We start from the raw sequence: 13,462 nt of genomic DNA on the forward strand, positions 1-13,462 counted from the left end.
CTGGGAATTGAAGGATTTCCCAACAACATTTTAGAAAGGGCTCTCATTTCTTAGACTACTATCTAATACGAGTAAGAAATTTTTTCTTTAATGAGAAAAAATTAAAAACTTACACAACTTTACTACTATATATAGAATGCACCTCAACATGGCTTGCATTTTGGTGTTCCACCCGATTCACCCTTTAGGTTAATCCGGATTTGAAAATTAGTTATGGGTGCTAAAGTTATAATCCCCTCCCAATTACTATTGCGAGGCTTACATAATTACTAGGCAAGTAGGCATACTTCATTACACACTGTAATTCTTGTACGGAGTAAATTGCAATGCAATGGATATTTTACATTTATGATCAAAGTATCATTAAAATACTATAGTTAATAAACACACCTAAATCATGTCTTCCCTTGAGTAAATTAAAAACTCAACACCCTTACATCTCCTTAATTAAAACCCCACCATTCACATACCCCCAAATAAAAACAAAGAATCTAAAAAGTCACAACTGCCCTTTAGCCTTTTACCCAAAATAGTGAGAAAGTGAAAGGAAACCGCTAAATAATTAAAACCAATCATAAAACCACGAGCTATTTATTATCCAAAACTAGTGAGTAGCCCGAGCGTTGCCCCGAGTTGCCACTGTTGTAGACGTGCAATCGATAAATTTTTTAAAAGACTTTTAAAACTTGTATAATAATTATTATTGTCAAACTAAAATTGAGTTTTTTTTTAAGTATATTTTACACTTATATTATTGTCAAATCTTGTGGTTTACACTTATATAATTTTTTTTACATATTGATAATATACTTGATAAGTGGCTTAGATGGTGAAATGGTTATTTTTGTTGTAAGAGATTGAGGGTTCGGATGATGTATTCTTAGGAACGCCTTTTAATATATAGTATAGATAGCAATTGTATTTCGGACAACAAGATTATTCAAAAAATAATGCAAAAACTAGCCTACTACTACAGTACTACTACTACTACAAGTCTACAACTAGTAGGTCATCCATGCTAAAGAACCTCTCCCCAACATTTCTATATAAAGCTGACTACTTACATCCTTTCTCTCTCTCTTCTTCATCACATTTTCTCTGCATTTTCCTTCTCTTCTCCACTTTCTCTCTCCTCTCACCATTTTCATCCTCCATTAAAACCCCCTTCAAACCTTCTCTTTCTCGTAAGCTTTTATTTAAATTTTTATTTTTATTTTTAATACATCATTAATTTGAAGCATCTTCACCATTTTCATCGTCTTTTCTCATCATCATTTTCATCATGTTTTCTCACCATTTTTCTCTCTTCCCAGGTTAAAAGATGTCGTATCGTGGCGGTAGCAGCAGCAGCGGCGGCGGCGGCCGAGGCTACGGCAGAGGCGACTCCGGCGGACGTGGTCGCGGCGATTACGGAGGTCGTGGCCGCGGCGATTATGGAGGTCGTGGTCGAGGCGATGACGGAGGTCGTGGTCGCGGCGATTATGGAGGTCGTGGTCGAGGTGACTCAGGAGGAAGAGGCTACGGCGGAGGGCGCGGTGGTGGTGGTGGTTTAGGGCCACCGAACGTCGGGAGTTTGACGAAAGCTAACTGGGATGCGGCGGCAGGTGTTAGTCTGATCGACGAAATGAAGAAGCTGAAAGTGTCGGAGTCATCGTCGCAAAATAAGGTTCGAAGGAGTCGGAAACCGTTAGTGCTGCCAAAACGGCCTGGGTCTGGTACTGTTGGACTCCGTTGTGCTGTTCGTGCTAATCACTTTCTCGTTCAACTTTCTGATAATGACTTTCATCACTATGATGTAATTTACTCACTAATCTCTCTGATATTCTTCATTTTTATTATTTTGCTTTTTTTTTTTGAAGTTTTTTTTTTAATTATTTTTTTTATTGTTGATGATGACGTCATTATCTCTGTGAATCTGGTTGATGAATGGGTTTTTATGTTGTAGTGTTGATGGTGTTTAAATGTGTTGGTTTTGATTCCTCCAAAAAAAAAAAATAATGTGTTGGTTTTGATGGGAGTTTTGTCTTAATTTTGATTTTTGTTTTGTTGATGATGTCATTCTATTTTTGCCTTTCAAAAAAAAAAAAAAAAAAAAAATTTCTTTAAAAAAAAAAAAATCCTTTTCTTTTTATTTGTTGTAAATATGAAGGATGTTACAATATCTGTTGTAAAATGTGAGTAATTTCAATTTGGGTATATTGTTTTTGAGTTTCTGTTTATCATCGTTTTTGATTTAAATGAGAATGATTACGTTGTGTATTTAGGTCTGTTTTCAAAGAGATGGATTTATTAAAAATTCTCCGTATAAAATAATGGTTATGGGTGTTTGGCTGGTATTATAAATACATAATCATAAATTTGGTGAAGAAATCATTTCTCCTGTGAAATAATATTGGGTTTAAAGTTTATACTGTTATGGATTTTTTTTTTTTATGGATAAAAAAAAAACGCTCTTTTTAAATTTTTTTTTGTTATAATTTCTGAATATTGGGTGTTGTTCTGTCACAGTATGCACATTTATGGGTCTTTAACGATTTTGTGAAGCTTAAACAGTTGCACACAGTTAAATGGTTTGTTTTTTTTTTTTAAAAAAAAAAAATAAATGATGGGTTAATAAATCTATTTGTTTGTTTGTACATGTTTTTTTATGTGGTTTTGTTGAGTTAGCAGATTTTTGCAAAATATGATACTAGTATGTAATTATGCTCTTCATCTAACTTGTTTTTGTTTATTTAATGTTACAAATGGTTTGTTAAAATGCTATTTATGTATTATGTGTTCATTTTAGTTACTGATGTTAATATATTGGCGTGGTAATTTGTAAGCTATCCTTTGTACTTCGTATATCTTTTGGTGCAATTTTTTTCCTTCTTCGAGTCTTTTTTATCTTGTTCATTTGGGGCGATTATTGGGTGAGTCAGGTTTCAATATGGTTTAAATGGTTTGTTAAACAGCTATTCATGTGTTTATGTATTCATTAAACTACTGATGCTAATATATAGTAGTGGTAATTGGCAAGCTATCCGTTGTGCATCCTTTGGTGCAATTGTCCCCCCCCCCCCCCCCCCCCCTCCTTTTGAGTCTTTTTAATTTTGTTTATTTGGGGTGGGTTATTGGGTGAGTCGGATTTCAATATGGGTTATCGAGTATGCTTCTGTTCTAACTTCTAGTCTTCTAGAGTTGGACTTGAACAAACCTGATGTGTGGTGTGTTATGCTGGCTAAATCAAGGCATTAAGTAGGCAATGTCCTAGTTTTTCTTATTGCTCTCTTTCCCTTTCTGTGGTTTTCTATCAACATTACTTCATTATTGGTACCTTTTAAATCTAATGTTTTCCCATGCACTCCTGCATCATGCTGTAGGGGCCATTTTATACTATAAGTCATTTAAATGAGAATTGAAATAAAATTTTACCAACATTACATTGCTGAAAAACTCATACACGGGATAAAATCCCTTATATGTAGCTTTCACTAATCCTCTTTTACAAGTAAAACTTTCTGAGTAAGAGCGCTGTGGAAGAAAGTGAGAAGTAATTTTTGGTTTTGTGCTCTTATAGTTTAGTATAATGTAGAGTACTTTTAATTCTAGCTTTCACTTATGTAAGTTTATGTTAGGAATTTTAGATAACAGTAAAGAGTGAAATGAGGAGGCAAAATTTTCAGTAATTAAAAATGCTAATTTCTCTTATAATGTGGTCAATAATTTCCCTTTCGGGATATTAGTATGACCGACATTATGCCCTTTGTTATCATATTCCCTTTAACTTGATGGCATACTGATGATGTTTTCTTTATGGAGCAGGTGTCGATCAATCCGGAGATAGCCTCCAAGAATTTTAGTAAAGAGATACTGAATAAGGTTTTACGTGATCACAAGTCAATTTTGGGGAACAAGATTCCGGCGTATGATGGCAAGAAGAGCTTCTATACTGCAGGTCCTTTACCATTCACATCAAAGGACTTTGTCGTTGAAATTGAAAAACAAAGAAGAGGCAGTTCTGAGAGGTATTTTATGCTTCTATCTCTTCAAAAATAAAAGATTGTCTATTTATGGATATAACAAGTTTTAGCTAACCTTTGTTTGAATGGTTATTTTTGATTGTCAGTGAGGTTCAGAAATTCCAGGTTACCATCAAACTGGCTAACAAGGTTGATATACATTTTCTGCAAGAGTACCTTGCTGGTCGATTCTCAGAATCTCCCCAAGATGCCATCCAAGTGCTTGATGTTGTTCTTCGTGCAGCAAAGCCTCCTACAGAGTAATATTTCTTATACATCAAATCTTTTTTTAAGTGTTTAACTCATATATTCCTGTTGCTTTTTGTCTCTCGTTACGATGCTGACAAATTTTGCTTGTTTTTTGTAGCTATGTGTTGATTGGGAGATCATTCTTTTCAGAATCACTGGGTAAGGATTCTCTTGGGGAAGGTTTAGAGTATTGGAGGGGGTATTATCAAAGCATTAGGCCAACCCAGATGGGCCTCTCTCTAAACATTGGTACACTCTTGGCTAAATTGTTGCAATATTGTATTGAGCTCTGGTTGTTGTTCCACCTATGCTAACCAGATTGACTATTTGACATTATAGATGCATCTGCACGGCCCTTTTATGAACCAATAATGGTTCATGAATTTGTGGCTAGTTATTTGAATCTGAGAGATTTCTCTAGGCCCTTTTCTGATGCAAATCGTATCAAGGTACTGTGGTACTAGTGTTACAGTGGTCATGTGTCACATTCATTATTCCGTTGTTTTCATGCTGTAACTTTTATGTTTCTTTATGCTTATTTCAGGTTAAGAGGGCATTAAAAGGTATCATAGTGGAAACAAATCATTTAGCATCCAAGAAATGCTACAAAGTGATAGGCGTGTCAAGTGAACCCGCAAACCAGCTGATGTATGGTTTTGGACTATAATGTTAAGCATGTTTTGTTGACATTGAGAGTGTACTTATATTCATTTGTGTTTTGATGTCTCAGTTGTGGCTATTGTTTGTTATTGAGTGTGTGTTGGTACTGTTATCCTTCTAACTCTCTAGCATTTTAATCACTTCTCGGTGGGTTGATGCTGAATCTAACCTTGTGTGAAGTACATTATACAGAATCAAATTAAATTGGCTTACAGGATTGTCAATGTTGTAAGCTTGTAGATATGATGTCTTGTAAGAATATAAATTATTTAATAATCAGCTAATTGTCTCTGCACGTGGTTCTTTGGTTTGAAGCTATTGTATCTAACTTGCAATATCCAATACTAAGCGTAAGATGTTGCATTGTAGGTTCTCTCTTGGCAGTAATGATACCCAGTTGTCTGTCTCACAGTACTTCAAAGACAAGTACAAAATACAGCTTAGACATCCAGCTTTACCATGCATCCAAATTGGGTCGGCCAAGAGGCCTACCTATCTGCCCATGGAGGTCTCCTTTTTAATTCACTTGTTACTTTACTTTCTTTTTATTATGCATAATTTTTGTTTTCTTTTCTTCCTTGTAGGTCTGCCAAATTGTTCATGGTCAAAAATACCCTAAGAAGTTGAATGAGAGGCAGGTGACTGGACTTCTTAGGGCAACCTGCCAAAGACCTCCTGAAAGAGAGAGTAAAATCATCGCGGTAAACTTTATTGGAGAGTTTGTCATTCTGCTGTATTCTAGAATGTTTGCAAGATTTGTTGTACATGCAGTTGGCTTTATTAATCACCATTCTTTTTAATCTCTGAAGATGGTGAAGAACAATCGCTACTCTGAAAATCAGATGGTCAAGCAGGAGTTTGGAATGAATATAACTGAAGTGCCTGTAACTGTCGATGCTCGAGTATTGCCTCCACCAATGGTATGTTGGTTTTGTTGTTACAATTTCAGTTTAACTTATATCTTGTTTATTTATTTATTTATTTTTTTTATTAGTAAAGCACTCCCTGTACCTGCTGACTTGACAAGTTAATTCTTCCAATTTCTAGCTCAAGTATCATGACAGCGGAGCCGAACGAGAAGTTGCTCCAGGGGTGGGCCAGTGGAACATGATTAACAAAGTAAGATTTGACTATTATAACCTTCTTGTGGTTGCAGCATTCTTTATATTTCTCACTGGTTAATTTGTATTTGTAGAAAATGTACATTGGTGCTACTGTGTCTCACTGGACATGCCTGAGTTTTTCAAGACTAGATCAAGTTTCAGTGGAGCTGTTTTGCAAGGAGCTGGTTGCCATGTGCTCTAGCAAGGGAATGGTATGGTTTCAATAGATGAAAATTAATAATTTCTTTGTGTGAATGTTTCCTTTTGCTGATTTTTTTCTGTCATTGTCAGAACTTCAACCCGAACCCTTTTATTCCTATACGCTCTGCTCATCCTGCTCAGATTGAGAAAGCTCTTTCAGAAGTGGGAGATAAGGTGCAGTTGCTAATTATTGTTTTGCCAGATGTTACTGGATCCTATGGTAAGTGACTTTGTCTATTCTCTAGATTAATATGTTGTGCTTGTTGGTTAAAAGTAACAGAGATATCTGTAACCATGCAGGGAAAATTAAAAGGATATGTGAAATTGAGCTCGGTATAGTTTCTCAATGTTGTCAGCCTAGGCATGCTCAAAAACTTAGCAAGCAGTATCTTGAAAATGTGGCTTTAAAAATCAATGTGAAGGTGAGTGCTGAAAATTACGAGTCTAATAATTTAGCGTCTGTTTACCTACTGCTAAAAGTGCTAAGCCAATGTTTGCTGTAGGCTGGAGGAAGCAACACAGTCTTGTGTGATGCGATACAGAGAAATATACCCCTCTTGACTGATCGTCCAACAATAATTTTTGGTGCTGATGTCACACATGCTCAACCTGGGGAGGACTCTAGTGCCTCAATTGCAGCTGTAAGGTTTTTCAAGCTCTGTTGTCTTTCTTGTTAATGCTATGGATTCAAGGTGTTCAGCTGTTAATTGTTGCTCGCTATTGCAGGTTGTTGCCTCAATGGACTGGCCTGGGGTGACCAAGTACAGAGGGCTTGTTCGTGCCCAGGGTCATCGGGAAGAAATTATTAAGGATCTGTATGCATGTGCTAGGTAAATTAACTGTAAATGTTGCTCAGGAAGTTGCCAAAATCATTATTCTGACTTGTGAGTTTCTAATCTATCTCTTGTGCTTGTAGAGAACTTCTGATAGCTTTCTACAAGGCAAATAATAGGCAGAAACCTGAGAGAATTATCTTCTTCAGGTATAATTTGTGGCTCAAATTGTTTGCTGCTCAAAAACTTTGTTGTCTGACTTGCCTCTCTCATACTCACTCCTTTTATATTGGGCAGAGATGGAGTAAGCGAAGGCCAGTTTGCTCAGGTCTTGCTGCATGAGGTTGATGTGATACGGCAGGTAACAGTCTTTTGACATATAGAAAAACTGAGCTAAATTTTCTAAATGAGTTGATTATTATGCTGTGACATTTAACTGGTAGCAACAAGCGAGTTTGAAATGTTAATTGCAGTTGAAGTGCATTTCGCAGTTTTATTGAATATTTACTTCTGTTCAATCCTTATTGTATAATGTTTTTGTTTTCAAGGCCTGCGAATCCATAGAAGAGAACTATCAACCACGTGTGACATTTGTGGTTGTGCAAAAAAGACACCACACCCGGCTTTTCTCCGTAGATAACAAAATGACTGATAGGAGTGGCAATATTCTGCCAGGTTATTCAATTTCCAAATTTATGCTATTCTTGTGAAGCACTGTCTGTCTGTCTGTCTCTATTTATTAGTGATCCTCGTAATGACTTTTCCCCCCTAATTATCTATCCCAGGAACTGTGATCGACAGCAAAATTTGCCATCCATCGGAGTTTGACTTCTATCTATGCAGTCATGCAGGGATACAGGCAAGTTGCTTTGGTTGGCTTCAGTCTGTTAGTTTGCCAACTTAAGTTTGACTGTCAATGATAATTCACCACTTAATAATTAGTTAATATTACTGTCATTTGACTATGTGCATTTGCTGCCTAGTTGATTTCACTTCCTGCAACCCAATCTTGTGGTTTTATTGACATTGTGAATGACATGTTTAGGGAACAAGCCGACCCACACACTATCATGTGCTCTATGACGAGAACAATTTTACTGCAGACTTGCTCCAGCTGCTGACCAACAGTTTGTGTTACACGTAAATATCCGTTCCTACATCAGTTTCTAATTGAATGTAATTATGAGTTCTTACTTTCTATTTCTGAACTCGTGTGTTTGAATCCTGTTTTTCAGGTTTGCTAGGTGCACACGCTCAGTATCTGTTGGTATGTGTTGTTGAAAAGTTGTTTCTTTCTTTCATCCACCTCTTTGTGTTTGGATACACTAACCATAAACTTTGATTGGCAGTTCCCCCAGCCTATTATGCTCACCTTTTGGCTTTCCGTGCTCGGTATTATGTTGAAGGTATGACCATGTCTGATAGTGAATCAACAAATACCAAAGATCTGACCAAGGACAAACAAGCAGAAGTTCAGGCCCTTCCAAAGATCAAGGAAAATGTGAGTAGTGTCATGTTCTATTGCTAGGAGGAATTGCAGCATCCTCAACCTGTTACTAGTTTTTGCAGTTTTCACTTATTTTCTGGGGCTATGAAGTTTGAGTTTGCTATCGAATATCGATCTTAATTCTTAACTTATAACCTGCTTTGTATATATTTATGTGGGTGGAAAATGTGCCTAGGATTTTTGATGTAAGCTGCACTTTTGAAAACACTGATACTGATCAGTAGTCACAGATCAGGTTGCCAAGGTGATTGAGAAACTTTTGTAAAAACTTGTCTGAAGTTTGGTCTTGACTCAAGTTTTACACTGTTGAAGTTCTTGTTGAGAAAGTGAAAACTAATGTTTTGAGTTGTCAATATTAAGTCAAGACTTGATTAGTTAATTTTGGAATATGTTACTATTTTCTTATTGTTAGCTTACTACAGTATTTTACATATCACTATGCAGTTAGCACCAAAAAAAAACTATTTTACATACCACTTGTTTTTCTTTTTTATCCTAATTGCATAGGTTTGACATTAGCAGAGTTTGTAAAATTTGATATCTTTAATTGGGGTAAATTAAACAAGATCAATTATGATAGAACTCATAAAAAGCATGGCTGATGACTGATGTATATATGATCGGTGGGTTTTGGGATTTTGAGATTTTAAATCTGTAAAATAGATAAACTTGTTTTTTATGCTCATGTTTTGTGATTGATCAAGATAGGAGCTTATTTCCAATTCCCAACGACCATGTTTATGGCTATTTCCTAGCTTGAAACAAGAGTTTAAGATCTTGTTTGGTAAAGACATTTTTGAATGACTTAGCTTATTGAATCTCTTAGAGATTTGGACACTATCAATAAACTAAAAGAACTTTTCGGACTCAAAAAACACTTTTTGGAAAAGCTCAAAACATAACATGTGATTTTTTTGAATTAGCTTATTGAACATTTAAACATCTAATAATTAACAGCTATTTATCAAACACTTTTATATAACCATCTATTTACAACTCGTTAGTTAATTCAGTTAATACAATAAGCTATATCAATTAACTACTAGTTGACAATAAATGATTTCCCCCAATGTATCTCTTAATGTTTCTATCCCTAATGCTTGATTGTAATTTTATAAATGACTAAGGTTACCTTATCATAGTTCCTATTATCATTGAATCAAGTACCCTTTGTCTTAGCTAAATGGCTAGTTTACATGATAATGTATGGTAAGATCCAAGATTCGATCATGTAATGTTAAATTTTAACATTAATTTCCTTGATCCTTATCAAATAGATTAGTCATACAAGTACATTTTATCTTTATCTTTTGCAAACTATTGAAGTATCTGATTATGAGCAACAAACCTGAATCAACTGCAGTTCATCAAAGTTAGTTATAACTAACTTTTCTTCTGGAAGCTTCTCTTGTAACAAACTCGAAGTTTGTTATTATACTCCTATCACACGTTTGTCATGATGTAATATATATGATGTAATAATCTTCTTTTCTTTGGTTGTAATTCATTTTCCAAACTTTCTTTTCAAGAAATTAATATAGTTCTCTCTCTTTTCCTCTATTTTCTGAGTTTTTGGCATCGTTTTCTGCTCAATTTTAGGCAATTCTTCATCATCTTCTTCTATGTTTTGATTGTGATTTGGTTTCCAGTTTATTGTTTACTTCTGGATTTCTTTTCTGATTGATTTTTCGCTAGAATCTTCTCTGTTTTTGTGATTGCATTCTTCGATTATGGCTGCGAGTTCTGATAATTCAGCAACTTCTACTTCTCTTAATTAGAATCCTGCTAGTGTATATTTTTTACATCCTTCTGAGAACCCTGCGAATCCTCTTGTTTCTGTGAAATTCAAAGGTGATAGTTATAATGAGTGGAAGAGAGGTATGATTATTGCGTAAGCTACTAAAAATAAGCTTGGTTTCATTGACGGAACCTTACATAGGCCTCCTGCTCGAATCTCAGGCTTGGGATATGTGTAATGCTATGATAATTGCATATATTCTGAATTCTCTTGAATCTGGTATTGGTAGAAGTGTTCTATACTTGAGCACTACAAGAGAGATCTGGAAAGACCTTGAGGATCGTTATTCTCAGAGTTCAGGTGCTCAATTATGATTTGTCACAAGGTTCTCGTAGTATAGCTGAATTTTTCACTGAAATTAAAGCTATTTGGGATCAAATTTCTGGTATCTATCCTAATCCTAGCTGTTCCTGTACCAATTGTACCTGCAATATAACTCATAAATTTCTGAAGCAAGAACAAGAGGAGAGGCTTATTTAGCTCTTAATGAAGTTAGATGGCAAATATACAAATGTCAAGACAAATATCTTGATGATGCAGCCATTACCGAAAACACTTTGAAACATTCAAAGTTAAGAGGTGCGTGTTGATCCCAACATTGGTGACTTGGTTTTTTGGAGAGGAAACTCGCAAGGGAATTTCACAATAAGGTTAGTGTTAAGTATCATGCGGCATGAAACTGACACAATTGTTAATGATTGTTGGAATGCGGTGTGGAAAGCTCCAGTGCAACAACGCATAAGAGCTTTTCTTTGGATTGCCTGCCATGATTGTGTCTTAGAAAATCAGAATAGATACAAAAGGCAGATTACAGACAGCCCCAAATGCTACATTTGTGGAGCACATGAGGAGAGCACATTACAAGACATTCTTTGTGACTTCTCTGCCGCAAAGGTAGTATGGCGAAAGATTCTTGATCAATCTATGTTTTGATCAGTTTTCCATAGGAAATTTGAAGGAATGGATTACCAGAACAAAGATTACATGGAAGATGTTGTGGTATGGTGGATTTGGAGGTGGAGGAATTGTTATCGCTAAGACGAAACTCTAATAGATATAGGTGCTTTCTCCAAGTACGATATGCATTCTTGGGTTACAAGAGGAAGTATGCTTTGGCAGCCCCTTGAAGAAACAGATCCACATTGCTTGGAAAGCTCCTAATGTAGGATGGTATGTTTTAAATTGTACATGATGGTGCGGCTAAGGGTGCTATAAAATGTGACCATATGGGTAGATTTGTCTCAGCTATTTCAGCCTGCTTTGGGGTATGTAATGCATTTAGGGCAGAAATCCTGCACTGGCTCAAGGTATATCAAACTTGCTCGAAGTCTTCAAAAAGAAAATATAGGCAGAAGTGAATGCGTGCGTACATGAAATCTCATATTGTCAGAATATGCTACGAGAGGCTAGTTAGAGGATCAAAGTGGCTCACATCTATAGAGAGGGTAATCGCGAAGCGGATTGGTTGGTCAACCTCGGAGTCTTTCAAGACATTGGGGTTTATTTAATTGAGTTGGCTTTATTTATTTATTTTTTTTTTAATTTGATGATATGTTTGCTTGTTTTATTTTTCTTTTGGAATTATTTCCTCATTTGAATAAAAAAAAAAAGTATATTGGTAAAAAAAATTAGGTCACTAATGACAAATCTATACTAATATATTAAAATTCGTTTCTAACAACATCCACGTGTCACGTAAGTTGCCCTCACCACGCCACGTTATCCATTCAACTACTCATTATGCCACGTGGCTCTCCCTTCCATTGATTATCATTACATGTCATGCACTCATAATAATAAAATAAAATAAAAAAAGTTCTCCACAAGATTATTTGAACTCATAACTTTTCATCATCAATAACATAATACTAAAACAGACACCAGGAATGACATGTGTCATATCTGGTGCTGTATTTTCCCTCCAAAATATTTTTTCTTTTTATTTTATTTTATTTTTATTTTTTTGTCAAATTTTCTTAAACAATCTTCTACTATACCAACGAAGATATTTTTTTTCCAAATTTAGTTAACATATATATTCCATATTTTTCCTTTCATATATTTTATACCTTTTATATATGGTAATTCATTATTAATGCCCAAACCATGTGTCGATCAAAGTTTGTCAACTAATTAAATTATTAGTATAACTCTCGCTTTTGGGTAAATTATTGTATAACTTTTCAAAGATTGTAATAATTCACAATAAAAATTTGTTAAATTAGTGCATTGCACGGGAATCTAGTTCTAGAACTAAATGTCTTATCACCAACCTTTGTCATTTTGTATGTAATCTTTTGAATACAAAATATTAATATGGAGCAAATGACAATATAAATAACAAATTTAATTATAAGAAAATTAAATCATAAATTACAATGTATATTAATGACCAGTTAGTTTCATATAAGAATCCGGGGCATCGCCCGAGCCCAAAAACTAGTGAATACTCCCTCCGTGTTTTTTAAGTGTTACAGTTTGACCGACACATAGTTTTAGGCAATTCAATTGACTTGAATAAAATAAGAGGTAAGTGGGGTAATTGGAGTATTAAAAAATTGTAAAAGAAAGATAGTGAGGTTAATTAATAGTTTATTGAAAACTAATGAATGCGAGAGGAAAAATATAATAAAAAAGGTAGTAGTGAGTTTGAGTGGAGACTATGAGATATAATATTTTAATATAGTTTTTTACCAAAAAAGAAAGTGTAACACTTGTTAAAACACGGCCGAATTTGATAAGTATAACATTTATCAAAACACGGAGGGAGTAGTGGAAAATCGCAACTCTACCTTATATAAAAAACAAAGGGAGTAACAAGAGAGCATAACTAGTACTTTTTTTTAAGTGTTGAAATTACTTATCACGTCATGAGTCATGACATTGATTTTTCCTTGCTAGACAAAAAAATTATCAAAAGTATCAGACCCGTCCTGTTAAATTTCAGGGGCCTGTTCTAAACTATAAAATGGGGCCCTAACGGAAATAAAATTATAATACTTAAATATTATTTCAAAAATAATGTCATATTACAAGGATATGTATATACTTCACAAAGAAATCTTATGTACTCATACTATTATTTGAATAATTAACAGCATCATATACAACTTCATGCTAATCTAAACATTCAAGTTATTTAAAAAGAGCTTGATAATAAACGAAAATCA

General features: G+C 34.8%; 1 protein-coding gene across 1 annotated transcript; it reads left to right on the forward strand.

Annotated features, from left to right (window-relative positions):
- Positions 1-1,321: 1,321 nt before the first annotated feature.
- Positions 1,322-8,630, forward strand: LOC145621236 (protein argonaute 5-like). Its single transcript, XM_081675976.1, has 22 exons — positions 1,322-1,795; positions 3,805-4,007; positions 4,109-4,261; positions 4,369-4,499; positions 4,590-4,699; positions 4,795-4,898; positions 5,280-5,418; positions 5,495-5,611; positions 5,720-5,830; positions 5,958-6,029; positions 6,106-6,225; positions 6,305-6,434; positions 6,515-6,636; positions 6,718-6,855; positions 6,941-7,044; positions 7,131-7,196; positions 7,285-7,348; positions 7,536-7,662; positions 7,773-7,846; positions 8,033-8,127; positions 8,223-8,254; positions 8,337-8,630. Exons 1-22 carry the CDS (start codon positions 1,322-1,324, stop codon positions 8,513-8,515), a joined length of 2,865 nt encoding a protein of 954 aa, XP_081532102.1. The 3' UTR covers positions 8,516-8,630.
- The last annotated feature ends 4,832 nt before the right edge of the window (positions 8,631-13,462 follow it).

The sequence above is a fragment of the Chenopodium album genome, chromosome 27 (genome assembly GCF_948465745.1).
Source record: "Chenopodium album chromosome 27, dcCheAlbu1.1, whole genome shotgun sequence".
In the NCBI taxonomy this organism is placed as follows: domain Eukaryota; kingdom Viridiplantae; phylum Streptophyta; class Magnoliopsida; order Caryophyllales; family Amaranthaceae; genus Chenopodium; species Chenopodium album.